Source organism: Trachypithecus francoisi, unplaced genomic scaffold (genome assembly GCF_009764315.1).
Source record: "Trachypithecus francoisi isolate TF-2019V2 unplaced genomic scaffold, Tfra_2.0 Lachesis_group2, whole genome shotgun sequence".
NCBI lineage: Eukaryota > Metazoa > Chordata > Mammalia > Primates > Cercopithecidae > Trachypithecus > Trachypithecus francoisi.
This window is the reverse complement of record NW_022681465.1, coordinates 131,342,757-131,358,977: the sequence shown is the minus strand read 5'-3', so window position 1 is coordinate 131,358,977 and position 16,221 is coordinate 131,342,757. Positions and strand designations below refer to the sequence as shown.

General features: G+C 47.5%; 1 protein-coding gene across 2 annotated transcripts in view; it reads right to left on the bottom strand.

Moving 5' to 3' along the window:
- Positions 1–16,221, bottom strand: part of CCNJL (cyclin J like) — a 62,178-nt gene that overhangs the window by 16,803 nt on the left and 29,154 nt on the right. For both annotated transcript variants that reach the window (XM_033180400.1, XM_033180399.1), the window contains exon 3: positions 14,021–14,234. In XM_033180400.1, the coding sequence (XP_033036291.1) occupies positions 14,021–14,234 (214 nt within the window). The remainder of the gene's footprint in view (positions 1–14,020; positions 14,235–16,221) is intronic.

The window sequence follows — 16,221 nt, the reverse complement described above, 5'->3', positions numbered from 1 at the left end:
CAGTCACAAGGCCCCCTGCAATCCTACAAGCTCCATAATGAGTGTGTCTATCTAGGTGGAGGAACTCCCATGGATGTGGGTGTCAGGCTAGTTTCAGCTTCACCCCATCTAACCCTGTTCTCCACAAATACTCATAAATTTTAAGATTTTAAAAAAATTGTTTACTTGTTGAAGAGATAGCGTCTCACTATGTTGCCCAGGCTGGTCTATGAACTCCTGGGCTCCAGCGATCCTCCTACTCGAGCTTCCCAAAGTGCTGGGATTACAGGCATGCACCACGACGTTTGGCCCTTCCACAAATCCTCTTGACTTCAATCTCCCCTTTGCTTATGCTACTTAGCAATTTAATTCCAGAGCTTTTCCACTAAAGAGCTATATGATCAACAGGACTTACTGTTTTCTTCTAATGATAGCATTTAAGTCAAAGGAGTGGCTCTCTAACAGGAAACTTTTTGTACTGTAGGTGCTCCCCAGCCTGACCTTTTTTTAAAAAACAAAAACCCTCTTTGACTTCTTGCAGTTATTGAAGGCAAGAAAGGTGCTTCCTACTCTTTGCAATAAAAGGCACTGCTCATACGCCCAGCAGACAAGTGTCTTTCCGAGAAACCAGGAGAGACAGATTTTGAGCAATTGATGGAGAGGGTGTGAAACTACTCTGAGGACGCCATGCTCTGGCAGGCTGTTTTTACAGTGTAAGGCAGTGCAGCGGGCCAGGCACACACTCTGATGATGACTGTCCTGGATTCTACAGAGTGGCAGCCACTTACTAGCCATGTGGTCTGGGATAAGCCACAACTTCTTGGACCTGTGCTTCCTCATCTGTGAAATGGAAAGAAGACAAGTAGATAGAATTGTGGTGAGGGTGACATGATGGCTTAGTGTGCTCAGAACAGTGCTCTTTATAAACCTGTGCTCAATTCAGACCCAGCCCTGAAATGACAGTCACAGATACAATGATGGTGGTTTGGTTTCTGGATGAGATTTGGTATGGGGGAGAGAGAAAGCCAGGGACAAAGCAAGAAAATCCTTCATCTATAAGAGAGTGCTTCAGTGGTGCTCAAGGAAGGGAGAAAGCTGTTGGGACCACAAGGGTTGGAGGCCAGGTAGCCTCCCCTTCCCACTCTGATCTTAAGGACCTGCTGTAGCTGCATCCAAGATTTCTGGCCCCTTTCTGATCCTGTAGTTAGGAAACATCCCGGAGAAACAGGCCTCCAACACCAGCCATTCCTGGGCTTCCAAGGTCCGCTGGGTAGACCTTGTGTGAAGGTGGCTCTGGGTACCCTGCCTGGCTGAGCTTCCTTTCTCCCTCAGGAAATAAAGAAAAAGCTCTCTTCCTCTCCTTCCTCTCTCAAGAGCAGGGCTGCATCTCCAGTCTCTGGCACAGAGTAGGCCTTGATAAATAATGAATGGATGGAAGGACGGATGGATGAAAGAATGAAAGCAAGCTCATTTTTGACAGGCTGAATCAGTTCCTGGGCCCAATTTTAAAAACAGAGACCAGGGTGAGGTTGTGGGTGGCTGTTTTCTTTAGGAGGAAATTGTGAAAATGCCTCCCAGGTCAGAAGTGGCATTCAGCCAGCTGGGTCACCCACGGGCTTCCCTTCTTGCTGGGAGGACTTCCCTGTGTCAGGAAGGAGAAACTGCTGTGATGACGTCACACTGTGGCCTCAGGCAATCCCTGGTTCCTTTGTGCTCCGCTTTACACGTGACCCAAATAAGTGTCACTGACTCAAAGCAGGGCCTGCGGGGCAGGGGCCATTTGTAACGCGTATAGCTGGCATCTGGGGACTGCGTCCCACAAGTGCTTCTGTCCTCGTATGGAGGATAGGAGTTATGGAGCTATCTCCTGTCACGAAGGTTTTGGTGTCACTGCTTTAAAGAAAGCTCACTCCTAACTAACCAGGGGCTACCTCTGGCCCAGGGGGCTGCTGTGCTGAATGTGTGGGCACTGGGGACCCTGATCCTTTGTTCTGACCCCTGCGGGGAGCAGGGAGAAGGAAGAAGAGAGACCATCTTGGGTACTGCCCTTGAGGTTCAGAGGGGAGACGCTTCCAGATATAAGAGCTGGTCCTGAGGGCTGATTTTTTTTTTTTTTTTTTTTTTTTTTTGAGCTGGAGTCTGGCTCTGTCGCCCAGGCTGGAGTGCAGTGGCCGGATCTCAGCTCACTGCAAGCTCCGCCTCCCGGGTTTACGCCATTCTCCTGCCTCAGCCTCCCGAGTAGCTGGGACTACAGGCGCCCGCCACCTCGCCCGGCTACTTTTTTGTATTTTTTAGTAGAGACGGGGTTTCACCGTGTTAGCCAGGATAGTCTCGATCTCCTGGCCTCGTGATCCGCCCGTCTCGGCCTCCCAAAGTGCTGGGATTACAGGCTTGAGCCACCGCGCCCGGCCGAGGGCTGATGTTTTAATCGGGGTCAGCACAAATGCTGCTCTGCTGGCTCAGAAGGAAGTGTGCCCAGGAGTCTCCCAGCAATCTCTCCGTGTTCTGACCTGAGTCTTCCTGGCACAGCCAAGGGAGGACGCGGTCTGGCTGTACAATGAGGGCCATAGTTGTACAGTGGCTGAGAGCCACTGAGTCAACCCCAAGGTGACAACCTGGGTCCCCATTACTAGCCACATCCTAGCTGTTTGCTTTTAGGGAAGTGTCCTAACTGACTGGGCCTCGGATTCTTCCTCTGATATTTGGGGAAAATACAACTACAGCCTACCTTATAGAATTGTTTTGAGGATTCAATTAGTAAATCTGTGTAAAAAATTCAGAACACTGTGTTACATAGAGGCTGGGCACAGTGACTCATGCCTGAAATCCCAGCACTTTGGGAGGCCAGGGCAGGCAGATCACTTGGGGCCAGGAGTTCAAGACCAGCCTGACCAATATGTTGAAACCCTGTCTCTACTAAAAATACAAAAAGTAGCTGGGTATGGTGGTGGACGCCTATAGTTCCAGCTACTCGGGAGGCTGAGGCAGAAGAATTGTTGGAACCTGGGAGGCGGAGGTTGCGGTGAACTGAGACTGTGCCACTGCACTCCAGCCTGGGCAACAGAGTGAGACAGTGTCTCAAAAAAAAAAAAAAAAAAAAAAAATAGCAGGGCCTGGTGGTGTGCATGCGCCTGTGGTTCCAGGTACTGGGAGGTTGAGGTGCAAGGAGCCGTGATCATGCTACTGTACTCCAGCCTGAGTGACAGAGTGAGATCCTGCCTCAAAAAGATAAATAAAAATAAACACTCAAAAAACATTAACTATCCCATCACCACTGAGGCTAGGATTTACCCTCCACCCCTAGGTTCCGATTACAGAAAAGAGAAATGTAGTGAGATTACAAGTGATTTTTATTTTGTTATTTTTAGTTTTTCCCATCTTCTGGTTTTCTACAGGAACAAATATTACTCTCCTGCTGATAAAAAACACCTTAAACTCCTCAGAAGGCAAGACCCTGATGCTGGGAATCTAGAAGCCAGAGCTAGCAGAATAACTGCCAGAGAATGTTCCAGAATGTAGGTCTGCTCCAGTCCAAGAATATCTCAGCATGAACCTGTTGTACAAGTACCTACAAGTCGGGAGGCGTCAGACTTCCCTAGAAAAGTCCCAGAAACCCCACCATGTCGGTGACAAAGAAGAGACTTTTCCTGTCTAGACACCGCAATGCTTGTAATTAAAATTAAGATTTCAGAGGTGGAGGGAGACAACACACACTCCTTGAAGGAAATCTCAAAAATCGAGGCAAATGCTCCACACATAAAAATAATATCTAATCTCAGCACCAAGGGATAGAACAGGTCGACGTATCTCTTTTGAGTCTGAAACGGATTTCAAAATCAAACAAAGGTGCCCTGTCGCTGCCAGCTACCACAACCGACAATACTGATAGGTAAATGCCTGGGTGGTGAGGGGTGGGCTGCTGTGATCAGGGGCTTCTGAACACCGCACGTTCAATTAATTCGTGCAGCTTGAAATACAGCCCTCACTCCCGGAAAATAAAAATAAAATTAAAATAAAAAAAGCCATGCAGAGCCCAGAAAGTTAGGCCCTGGACAAACAGGTCTGGGTGTTAAACTTGCTAAGGCAAATTGAACAATTTAAGAGTTTCCGGCCCAGCCAGCTGTCTGACAGGGAGTTTATACAAAATCCCTCCCCTGAAATAGCTCTAAGCCTGCCAGTCTGCAGAGATGGGAACAGGAAATGGAAAATCACCATGTCCTCCGCTCACTGTGCTGTGACATTTGAGCCCCGTGCCCAGATTTGCTCAGCATGGCCTTCACTAACGTGACAGACCACCCTTTCCAGTTGCCCCGAGCTGCATGGCCACCACCCAAACGGCACTGATTAGAGATGCACCACTGATGTCATGGCAGTCTTTTGTAATAAAGATAAGCAATAGTCACTTTAATTGCACACATCAAATGTAAGACCTGTTCTGATTCCTGAAATGTTCAAACATTGAAAGGCTCAAGCATTTCAAATGCTCCCCACGGCAGGGAGGAAATGGAGTTTCCTCCTGGCCACTCTTGCATGAGATGTAGGAAGCTATTAAATTATCTCCTGTAAGGGCGCTGCCACGTTTCCTTGCAGATTTAGGTTTAATTCTATCAATACATCTCATGTTTTGTCAGAAATATACCCCTGAAAAAGATCACCTGGAAATATTGCCCCATTTGCAGCTGCTGCCTACATTTAGAGCCGTGGAGGCATCTCAAGCATTCCCAGCTTTGGGGAGAGCTGATGTGTTTAACTTCTCCAGGCTAGGAAGCAGCATATTCGTTCATCCTTGTCGACCAAAAAGGATTGACTGCTCTCAAGTTTCTGAAATATCCAATGGGGAGACCCCATCCCGCCCCCTGCCTTGTTGTCAAAGAAGTTGCTTTTCTTTTTTTTTTTTTTTTTGAGACGGAGTCTCACTCTGTCGCCCAGGCTGGAGTGCAGTGGCCGGATCTCAGCTCACTGCAAGCTCCGCCTCCCGGGTTCCTGCCATTCTCCTGCCTCAGCCTCCCGAGTAGCTGGGACTACAGGCGCCCGCTACCTCGCCCAGCTAGTTTTTTGTATTTTTTTAGTAGAGACGGGGTTTCACCGTGTTAGCCAGGATGGTCTCGATCTCCCGACCTTGTGATCCACCCGTCTCGGCCTCCCAAAGTGCTGGGATTACAGGCTTGAGCCACCGCGCCCGGCCAGAAGTTGCTTTTCAGAAGCAACAGTTGCCAAGTAATCAAAGCAGGGGTGAGTGGGGGATGGAGGATGCAGGGGGAGTGATGCTGGTTTACTGGGAGGAAGACAGGCCTCTCCTAGAATCTCCTGAAGCCCCACTGCAAGTATCTGGCAGGCAATAGCTTTTAGTGGTATCTGCCCTAAGACATGAGGCTTAACAAGCACTAAAAGCAATCGGTCTGGAAAGGATTCCCTGTCTGTGCTTCCTGGACAGGGCAACGGAGAAATGCAGGGCAAAGGCACTCGTGGCTGGCAGCACAGAAGAAAAGCCCCAAGTGGACATGGGTGAGGGGCCAGGATAGAGAAGAGACACTGCCTGTTCTTTTATAGTTTATTGTTTAGGTACAGAATCAGTCAAATAAATGTTTTTCTAGAAGGCAGCTGTGCTTACCACTATGCCACCGATGTTAACAGTTCCAAAGCCTCCCACAAATAAAGTTAAATTTAGGGAAAACGGATCTCATCAGCTGTTGGTTGAGTTAAAACTTCCGTAAGGCAATTTGGAACTAGTTATCAAAATCTTCACTGTACCTACCTGTTGACCAAAACAATTCCACCTTTGGGAGTTTATCTTACAGACAGACTCATGTAAGTTTGCAAAGATATAGGGAAAAAGCCAGTCACTGTCATACTGTGTATAGCAGTGAAAAAAACAGATGGCAACCTAAATGTCCAAAAAGAGAGAAATCATTACATCAATGACAGTGTTTATAAAACAAAGAACTTTGCAGTCAATAAAAAGAGTGAAGTAAATCCACAAGGGCTGATGGAAAAAGAGGGGTTCCCTAACATACTATGAAGAAAGCACCTTTAGCAGTAACCCAGCTGTGTAAATATATCTGGTCAATTTTTGTTATTCATGTCAGTTATGCACTATAAAGCCATTGTGAACACTGAATTAGTGAAGACTGAACCACTGCTCCTAGGGGAAGGTACAAGGTTAGGTTCCTGCAAGCCTCTGATCTCATTTCATCAACCGATCAGCCTATAACTTTGTGTTGTGTATTTGTTTAATACATTAATTCATTAATATTGAACTCATGGCCAAGAGCGTTATAACTTCTGCCTGAACAAAGCTTCTCTAACAGAGACTTTTTTCTACAAGGCACATTACAGCCTTCTTGACCTTGGGAGCTCTAGACAGCACTTCAACCCTGTTCTTGGAGACTTGTTGACACCGAAATCACCAACAAAAAGCACAAAAATATGAAAAATGTCGCATTAAGTCCACTAAAAACACATTTGTTTACAGCGTGAGAGATGAAAGAAGAAGGCAGAGTGCTTCTTACTGGACCTCGGCTTGGAATAAGGGTATGGGTCAATCCACGTGGGACACACGGCTCTGCGCATGTTTGCGAAGCACCACAAAAGCGCTGCCACTGATTCCAGGTTTACAAAAGAATTTTTTTGTTTTTATTTTTTTTTGAGACAGAGTCTCGCTCTGTCATCCAGGCTGTGGTGCAGTGGCGTGATCTTGGCTCACTGCAACCTCTGCCTCCCGGGTTCACGCCATTCTCCTCCCTCAGCCTCCCGAGTAGCTGGGATTATAGGCGCCCACCACCACACCCGGCTAATTTTTTTTTGTATTTTTAGTAGAGATGGGGTTTCCCCATGTTGGCCAGGCTGGTCTCGAACTTCTGACCTCAGGTGATCCACTCGCCTCGGCCTCCCAAAGTGCTAGGATTACAGGCGTGAGCCACCGCGCCCGGCCTACAAAATAATTTTAGCAAGTAGGCAAATTCACAAGAACAGAATCTGTGAATAATGAGAATCAACTGTGTGTTTGTATAACCATGGAGCAATTCCAAAAAAATACACCAGATCAAAATCAGAAGACACAAGAAACTGTTCCCAGGGGTAATTACCTCTGGAGAGTGGGATGGGAAAAGGAGTTTTACTTTATTCTTTGGATCTCACTTTACAAGTGTGTATAATAATTATAATTTTAAAAATCTATAGTAAGGGCCCGGTCCGGTGGCTCATGCTTGTAATCCCAGCACTTTGGGAGGCCGAGGCGGGCAGATTGTTTGAGGTCAGGTGTTCGAGACTAGACTGGCCAACATGGTGAAACCCCGTCTCTACTAAAAATAAAAAAAATGAGCCGGATGTGGTGGTGTGTGCCTGTAATCCCGGCTACGGAATCCCCAGCTGAAGCACGAGAATCACTTGAACCCAGGAGACAGAGCTTGCGATGAGCCAAGATTACACCGCTGCACTCCAGCCTGGGTGACAGGGTGAGACCTTGTCTCAAAAAAAAAAAAAAAAAAAACAATCTACAGTAAGAAGATGGGCCTTTTCACAGGTAAGCTCAGCACAGCATGACCGACTCACAGAGCTAAGGGACCCTGCTCTGCAGGAGGACCAGAGCCAGAGAGGGGGGCTTTCCCACCCCCCCTCAAAAAGAAAGGCCGTGCCACCACCTCCTGCCCGACACTTCTCTCTCCTAGGGAGGAGGACAGGGGCCAGCATGAAGGTTAGCACAGGATGTGGCCCCACCTACAGAAACCAGAAGTCAGAACTTTACTGTAAGAGTCAGATCTATCAGCCTCACCTTCCACTGCTTTTCACAGACAACAGGCAGTGGGCCGGGGGCAGGAGGGGCTCAGAGGACAGAGGAAAACCATTCACCAATGAGAAACCTTGTTTTCTCAGGGACAGGCTCAGGCTCAGGGTCTGGAAGTGACAGTGAAAGAAAACAGATGTTTGCAAAGAAAAAGTACGATGGAACTGCAATTAGATGGGGAAGGAAAAGGAAGGAAGAGAGGGAATCTGGCAGTTTCGTTCACTGAGTAGTGTGTAGGTGTATAATCTATGATTCATTTTCCCCCCATAAATGAAAATAAGTTTATTTTCCCAATTATTAAAACATCTAGGTTTGGAAGGATTTGTGTTTTTTATTTTTTGTTTTTTGAGACAGAGTCTTGCCCTGTCGCCTAGGCTGGAGTGCAGTGGTGCAGTCTTGGCTCACTGCAACCTCCGCCTCCCAGGTTCAAGCAATTCTTCCACCTCAGCCTCCTGAGTAGGTGGGATTACAGGTGTGTGCTACCGTGCCTGGCTAATGTTTGGAATTTTTAGTAGAGATGGGTTTTCACCATGTTGGCCAGGCTGATCTCGAACTTCTGATCTCAAGTGATCCGCCCGCCTCGGCCTCCTAAAGTGCTGGGATTACAGGCGTGAGCCACTGTGCCCGGCCGAGGTCTGGAAGGATTCATACAAAACTGTGGGAGTGGGACTGTGAGCAAAGGGGAGAAACTAATTTTTCGCACTAGGTACTTCTGTACCTTTCAGTTTTTTTGTGTTTGTTTGTTTTGAGATAGAGTCTGGCTCTGTTGCCCAGGCTGGAGTGCAGTGTCAAGATCTCAGCTCACTTCAGCCTCCACCTTCTGGGCTCAAGAGTTCCTCCCACTGCAGCCTCTCAAGGAGCTGGGACTACAAGCATATGCCACCACATCTGGCTAAATTCTTTCAGGTTTTTAAAAATAAAAACATATTTCACACTTCTTGTACAAATAATAAGGTCTTACAGTTAAGGCCTAGCTACCCTAGCAAAAGGTCACCTCTTGACCTCCTGGCTTTCTCCCCAACCCTCCCTCACCTCCTCAGGCTGGTCCATGCCCTGGGGCCAAAGACTCAACACTGCAGCCATCTCCAGGCAGCAACCACCAAGCAAAAACAAAACTCCAAGGTGTTTCAAAAACTCCAACATAAAATTACCACACGACCCGTAATCCAACCCACAGGCATATACCCAAAAGAATCCGAAACCAGTGTTCAAATATAACTGGTACCTACCCGAATGTTCACTGCAGCACTGTTCACAATAGCCAAAAGGTGAACACAACCTAAACATCCATCAACAGATGACTGGATAAACACACTGTGGGATATACAATGGAATATTATTCGGTCATAAAAAGAAATGAAGGCCGGGCGCGGTGGCTCATTCCTGTAATCCCAGCACTTTGTGGGGCTGAGGTGGGTGAATCACCCGAGGTCAGGAGTTCGAGACTAACCTGGCCAACACGGTGAAACCCTGTCTCTACTAAGGATACAAAATTAGCTGGGTGTAGTGGCACACACCTATAGTCTCAGCTACTCAGGGCGGTGGGACGGGAGGCCACTGAAGCAGGAGAATTGCTTGAACCTGGGAGGTGGAGGTTGCAATGAGCTGAGATCGTGCCATTGCACTCTCACCTGGGCGATAAGAGCGAAACTCCATCTCAAAAAAAAAAAAAAGAAAAAGAAAAAAGAAAAGAATAAAAAAAGGAAGGAAGTACTGATACATGCTGCAAAGTGGATGATCCTTCAAAATTCTGTATGAAGTGAACAATACTAGACACAAATGGTCACATATTGTATAATCAATCCCCTTTAGATAAAACAGCCAGAATAGACGAATCCACACAGACAGAAATCAGATTAGTGGCTGCCAGAACTGGGCGATAGGAAGAAAAGGCAAGTGACTGCTTAATGAGTACAAAGGTTCCTTTTAAGGTGATAAAAATGTTCTGGAAGTAGATAGAGTGTGAAGGTGCTAAACACCATTCAACTGTATACTTTAAAACAGTTAAAATCCTGAATTTTATGTTGTGGCATGAATTTTCTCTCTCTTTCTCTTTTTTTCTTTTCTGAGACAGGGTCTTGTTCTGTCACCCAGGTGGGAGGGCAGTGGCATGATCTCAGCTCACTGAAACCTCTGCTTCCCGGGCTCAAGCAATTCTCCAGCAGCCACCAACACCCAGCTAATTTTTTTTTTTTTGAGGCGGAGTCTCGCTCTGTCGCCCAGACTGGAGTGCAGTGGCCAGATCTCTGCTCACTGCAAGCTCTGCCTCCCGGGTTTACACCATTCTCCTGCCTCAGCCTCCTGAGTAGCTGGGACTACAGGCGCCCGCCACCTCACCCGGCTAGTTTTTGTATTTTTAGTAGAGATGGGGTTTCACCGTGTTAGCCAGGATGGTCTCGATCTCCTGACCTCGTGATCCGCCCGTCTCGGCCTCCCAAAGTGCTGGGATTACAGGCTTGAGCCACCGCGCCCGGCCCCCAGCTAATTTTTGTGTGTGTGTGTTTTTTTTATTTATTTATTTATTTATTTATTTATTTATTTATTTATTTATTTTTTTTGAGACGGAGTCTTGCTCTGTCACCCAGGCTGGAGTGCAGTGGCCGGATCTCAGCTCACTGCAAGCTCTGCCTCCCGGGTTTACACCATTCTCCTGCCTCAGCCTCCTGAGTAGCTGGGACTACAGGCGCCCGCCACCTCGCCCGGCTAGTTTTTTGTATTTTTTGTAGAGACGGGGTTTCACCGTGTTAGCCAGGATGGTCTCGATCTCCTGACCTCGTGATCCACCCGTCTCGGCCTCCCAAAGTGCTGGGATTACAGGCTTGAGCCACCGCGCCCGGCCATGTGTGTGTGTTTTTTTTTAAGTAGAGACAGTGTTTCTCCATGTTGGCCAGGCTGGTCTCGAACTGCTGGCCTCAAGGGATCTGCCTGCCTAAGCCTCCCAAAGTGCTGGGATTACAGGTGTGAGCCACTGTGCCTGGTTGTATTTTTCTTAATTAGAAACAAACAAACAAACAACACACCAAAAAACCACACACACAACCCCACACTACAAGTTGGGCAAGTTTCGTGGCCTCTCTGAACCTATAAAAGGGGCGGGTGACAGCACGACTGCATAGACTGGTCGTGAGGATCCATGTGATGTGTGTAAAGTGCCTGGCATGGGGTCCAGCATGTAGAAAGAGAACAGTAAGGAAGGAAGCCACAGCCGCTGTGATGCCAGTGATTCGAGGGCACTGCCAAAGCCAACTCACCTGAAATCATGGGATTCCCATGTTGTCAAATTATCCTTTTAATTAAAAAATGGGAACAACAAAAAGACATTGCAGGAGGGGTGCTGTATTAGATGAAAGATTTAAGAAGAGGGAGGCTCAACTTCATTAACAGTATAGTGATCTCTATACTATATTTATAGTACAGTTCTATCCTGTGTTAAGACAGGAGACGCAAACAATGCACTCTGAGGGACAGCGGGTGTCTGCCACGTGTCCACCGTGGAATGACAAAATGCTCTCGCTTCTTCTGCCTTCTCCTGTGGCCTGCAGACATGGGCCCCTGGCTAAGCCCTGTTCGACAGGGCAGAAGGGGTTGTAGGTAGGTGAGAAGATCCCATCTCTGCTTCATGTCTATCTGTTTTTTTTTTTTTTTTTGAGATGGAGTTTCGTTCTTGTTGCCCAGGCTGGAATGCAATGGTGCGATCTCGACTCACCGCAACCTCCGCCTCCCTGGTTCAAGCGATTCTCCTGCCTCAGCTTCCTGAGTAGCTGGGATTACAGGCATGTGCCACCATGCCCACCTAATGTTGTATTTTTAGTAGAGACGGGGTTTCTCCATGTTGGTCAGGCTGGTTTCAAACTTCTGACCTCAGGTGATCCACCCAGCCCGGCTAATTTTTTTTGTATTTTTAGGAGACAAAAGGTTTCATCATGTTGGCTGGGCTGATCTCAAACTCCTGACCTCAGGTGATCCACCCGCCTCTGCCTCCCAAGGTGTTGGGATTACAGGCATGAGCCACCACGCCCGGCCTTCCTATCTATCTGGAAGCAGATTTAAAAACCTGAGATTGACAGGTGGGGGGGCAAGAACCCCAGCTCTTCTTATCTCAGAATAATTTTGTACCAAATTAGTAGATCTCCAGACTTCGTGAGGCAAGGTGACCCCCCACGTGGCCCACAATGGCCTGGGGAGAGGGGAGGAGGGAAGAATAGGATTTCAGGCTGTCATGGAAACTTTTCTTCCCTCTGGTCTCTGCAGCATATGGCAGGTGTCCTGAAAAATCGTTCCTGCTGTCCGAGGCTGTGCTGCCCTCAGACACGTGGGTGGGGGCGTCTACCTCTCCGTCTGAAACACCGCCTCCCTCCGACAAGGCGGCAGCAGCATAAAGGAGTCTCTAGTGTGTGCCTCATATCCCAGCTCCCCAGACAGACGCTCGGGGAGAGCTTCCATGGCCCCACGGAAATATAAGTCCCCTGCCCCCAGCAGGCCTCGATGCAGCCCATAAATTACAGACAGCAGCAGGCCAAAGGCTGTAGCGTGAATTTCTCCTGTGCTGCTTGAAATATGATGCCCGGTGTGCCCTTCACGGCCAGAGGTATTTCACAAGCCCCACAGATGAAAGGGAGCTGCACGCTGATTTGGGGTGCTGAGACAGGCTGGACACCCAGCAAGACTGGCTCCCATGTGTAACAAGGGAATCCAGTCGGCCCAAGGTAGAGAAAAATCACCAAATGTGAGGCTGTGAGCCTAAAGCAGCCAATGGGATTATGAACAACAGCAGGTAAAAGACGCCAGCGTGGAGAACGAGACAGAATTCTGAAAACTCTAAATCTGTGCTTCTGGAACTGGGTGATCATGCCCACGGGGTTTATGGCAGCCTGCCAAAAAGCAGACAAAGCCACAGAAGAAAGTGGGTGCCATAGTCCTGCAGCACCAAGCAGGATGAAGGATGGCGGGGCAGGGAGGGGAAATGAATAATGAAACAGGACAGAAACATATCTCAGAGGAGAATGTAAAATCTGACTGTCAAGGATAAAATACCAGATGTCAAAGAAATGTCCTAATTGTCCCTGGCCACTTTGAGCCTGAGGCCTCTGGGGCATTCCATTCCTCTGCATTAGGGCAACCTAGAGAAGCGGAGAGGCCTGGCTCTTAAGGGACCATTAGCACCATTAGTTTCATTGACTCCACAAATTATTTTTGAGGTCTTACTATGTGCCAAGCTCCTTTCCATCCCTGAAACCTGCTATCCATGGGGGTGGGGGGATGGCTGTTAATTTAAAGCACATGACGCTGAGGGTCTGCATACTTGGGAGGCCTCATCCGCTGAGGGCAGTGGGGGAAGGTTTTCACAGGGATATAGAGCCTGAGTGATGTTTAACCAGAATCAGGGGGGCAGCAAGAGGGCGGGAGCAGCAATCCAGGCAGAGGGAACAGCATGTGCAAAGCTCTATGACAAGAGAGGACTTGGCCAGTGTGGCTGGAACCCAGGAAGTGATGAGGAGAAAGGCACAGGTCAAAGAGGCAGGCACTCAAGGGTTGGTCTTTATCCTAAGACTGCCAGTAAACCATGGGCTGATGTTAAGTGGCAGGGTGGCATGGCAGAACAGTGTTTTAAGGAGATCATCCAAGTAGCAGCGAATTAACACAGTAATCCCTACCAAGGCAGACAGACAGATGGTCAAAGCTATGCTGTGTTTTTAGTGATGCCTGTTTGGAAGGTGCAAACCTCAAAAGGGCTGTGCCCAGGCCTGGTGACCACACAATGGGTCCTGCTTAGGTCCAAATCAAGCAGCCACATTTCAAAACACTTCTAAGAACAGTGGTTGCTAGGGTTCCCCTCCTAGCACGTTTAGATCCCCCATACCAGGAAGCAGGAGACAGGAGGTTGAGGGCACAGGTTCTGGCACCATGCAGTTCTGGGCTCAAATCTTATCTGCCATATACTACCCAGGCAGCCCCAAACCGGCTTCTTCACTTCCCTGTGCTTCTGTAAAGTGGGGTACACTAACAGTATCTGTCTCCTAGGGCTACTGTGTGGATTAATTGAGACAAGCTGCTAACATCCTTATCACTTGGTCTGGTACATTATAGATGCTAAAAAATGTTGCATCTAAAAATGTTGATGCTAAAAAATGTTCAGTGAAGGATGAACATATAAGACGTGCAAAGATCGTCAAAATGTAAAGTGATCTGGAAGCAGCCAGGCGCACTAAGGGGGAGGAGACCGCACAAGCGCGGAGGAAGACGTAGGTTTTCGCTTACTTGCAAGCAGGAGGCAGGAGACAGCCACGGTGTAAAGCTGCTTGGAGGTGCTGACATTGTAGCGATCCATGAAGTGGTCCAGCAGGTAGACGGCCAGGTGCCGGGCTGCAGGGCAGAGCTGGCAGTGGCTGCTCAGCAGGGTCAGGATGTCCACGAAGAACCGGCGGCTCTTCAGGAGTGGGGAGTGGGCTCGGAAGGTGGGCAGCTTCAGTTCCTGGAGGACAGGCGGGGCGGAGGGATGACGGTCAGGGCTGCCTCCCGAGAGTCTCGGCTATCCCAGGAAATGGGACCTCAGGGCCTGCCTGCTGACTGAATGGGAGGCAACGACTCCCTCCATACTCTTATTAAAGTTTTCCTGCAAGTCCCAGGATGGCAGCCCCTCCTGGGCTATCTCCCATCTGCTTTCACTAAGCACAGGCTCATAAAGTATCAGGGACCTAGAGGATGACAGAGGAAGCCAGTCATTCCTTCCCAGGGGAAAGGTTTGCTATTTGAGATACACAAGGTCATAAAGGAATAAAGGCCTTGGAGTCTGAGGTCTAAGTCCAAATTCCTTTTTTCCCCCAGGGTCTGGTCTGAATTAACACATCCAAATTCTGATTCCACTACTCAGCCAAGTCGTGTGACCCTGGTCACCTGCCATCACCTTTGTTTCCTCCTCAAGAGCTGAGAGCTAAATTTAAAATCTATGTGAAATGCCTAGCACACCTGTGACCTCTCAGGATCCACATCTCATTCTTTCTGAGGGTAGGATTACGATGGATGGGTTTTTGAAAAAAATCAACCTAAAAAAGTTGTTGAAATAATGGTACAAGGAACTCTCAAATACCCTTCACCTCAATTCCCTAATTTTTCACATTTGCCTTCTTCTCTCTACATGCATATACATGTTTTTTCTAAAAGTAGGTTCAGATATCATGATACTTTCCACGCCCCCAGGAGGTGACTAGATGACTTTTACTTCTACTTTGCAATTTACATACTGCCACATTACCTCATTTTATTTGTCTAACTCAAGAAAAACCAAAAAAAGATATCAAACCAATGAAGATTTTTACAACATAAAAATGTTCTTATATGCAGTATCTCTCATATTTACCATTTAATCAAAGTAGATTAGACACTGTGTTTTTTTTTTTTTTTCTTGTTTTGTTAGAGAGGAGTCTCCCCGTTACCCAGGCTGGAGTACAGTGGTGCAATCACAGCTCACAGAAGCCTTGAACTTCTGGACTCAAGCGGTCCTCCCACCTTGGCCTCCCAAGTAGCTAGGACTACAGGCATGCACCACTGCACCCAGCTCATTGTTTCTGTATTTTTTGTAGAGACAGGGGTCTCATTGTGTTGCCTGTGATGGTCTCAAACTCCTGACCTCAAGTGATCCCTCCCACCTTGGCCTCCTAAGGTGCTGGGATTACAGGCCTGAGCCATCATGCCCAGCCTAGACACTACTTGTTTAGGAAATGTCTTTGCAACATTTTGCCAAAGAAGGAAACTAAAAAGAAGTGAAATAGAAGGAAAACAGGAAATAAGCTGGCAGAAAAGGAATGTGAAAGCTCACTTATGGCAGGCTCACAAGGGGATGAGATTGAAACAAATTGGTGCTTCTCTTCTATAGAATACCTCTCTCTTAACCCTGTGGCTTACTCAACTAGCAGCAGATCCAGGACTAGAAAGGGATATCTGCTCATTCATTCCTTCAAGAGCTATTCATTCATTCATTTCACTCAGTAAGTATCAAGTATGTTCTCTACACTGGGCGTTATCTAGGCACTGGGGATACAATCTGGAATAAGATAGATACAGACCCAAATGTAAGACTTACAACGATAAAACTCTCAGAAGAAAACAGGAGGAAATCTTTATGGCCTTAGATTAGGCAAAGGTTTCTTAGATATGACACTAAAACAAGATGCAATCAAGGGAAAAATACAGAAGTTGAATTTCAAAACTTCAAGTGTTTGTGCTTCCAGAGACACCATCCAGAAAGTAAAAAGACAACCCGCAAAATGGAGGAAAATATTTGAAAATCACTTGTTAATAAAAGACTGTATCCAGAACATATAAAGAACTCTTACAGTTCAACAATAAAAAGGCAAAACAACCCAATTTAAAAATGGGCAATGAACTGACCAGGCAGTTCTCCAAACAAAGTATAAAAATGACCAGCGAACACATGAAAAGGTGCCCAACAATACTAATCA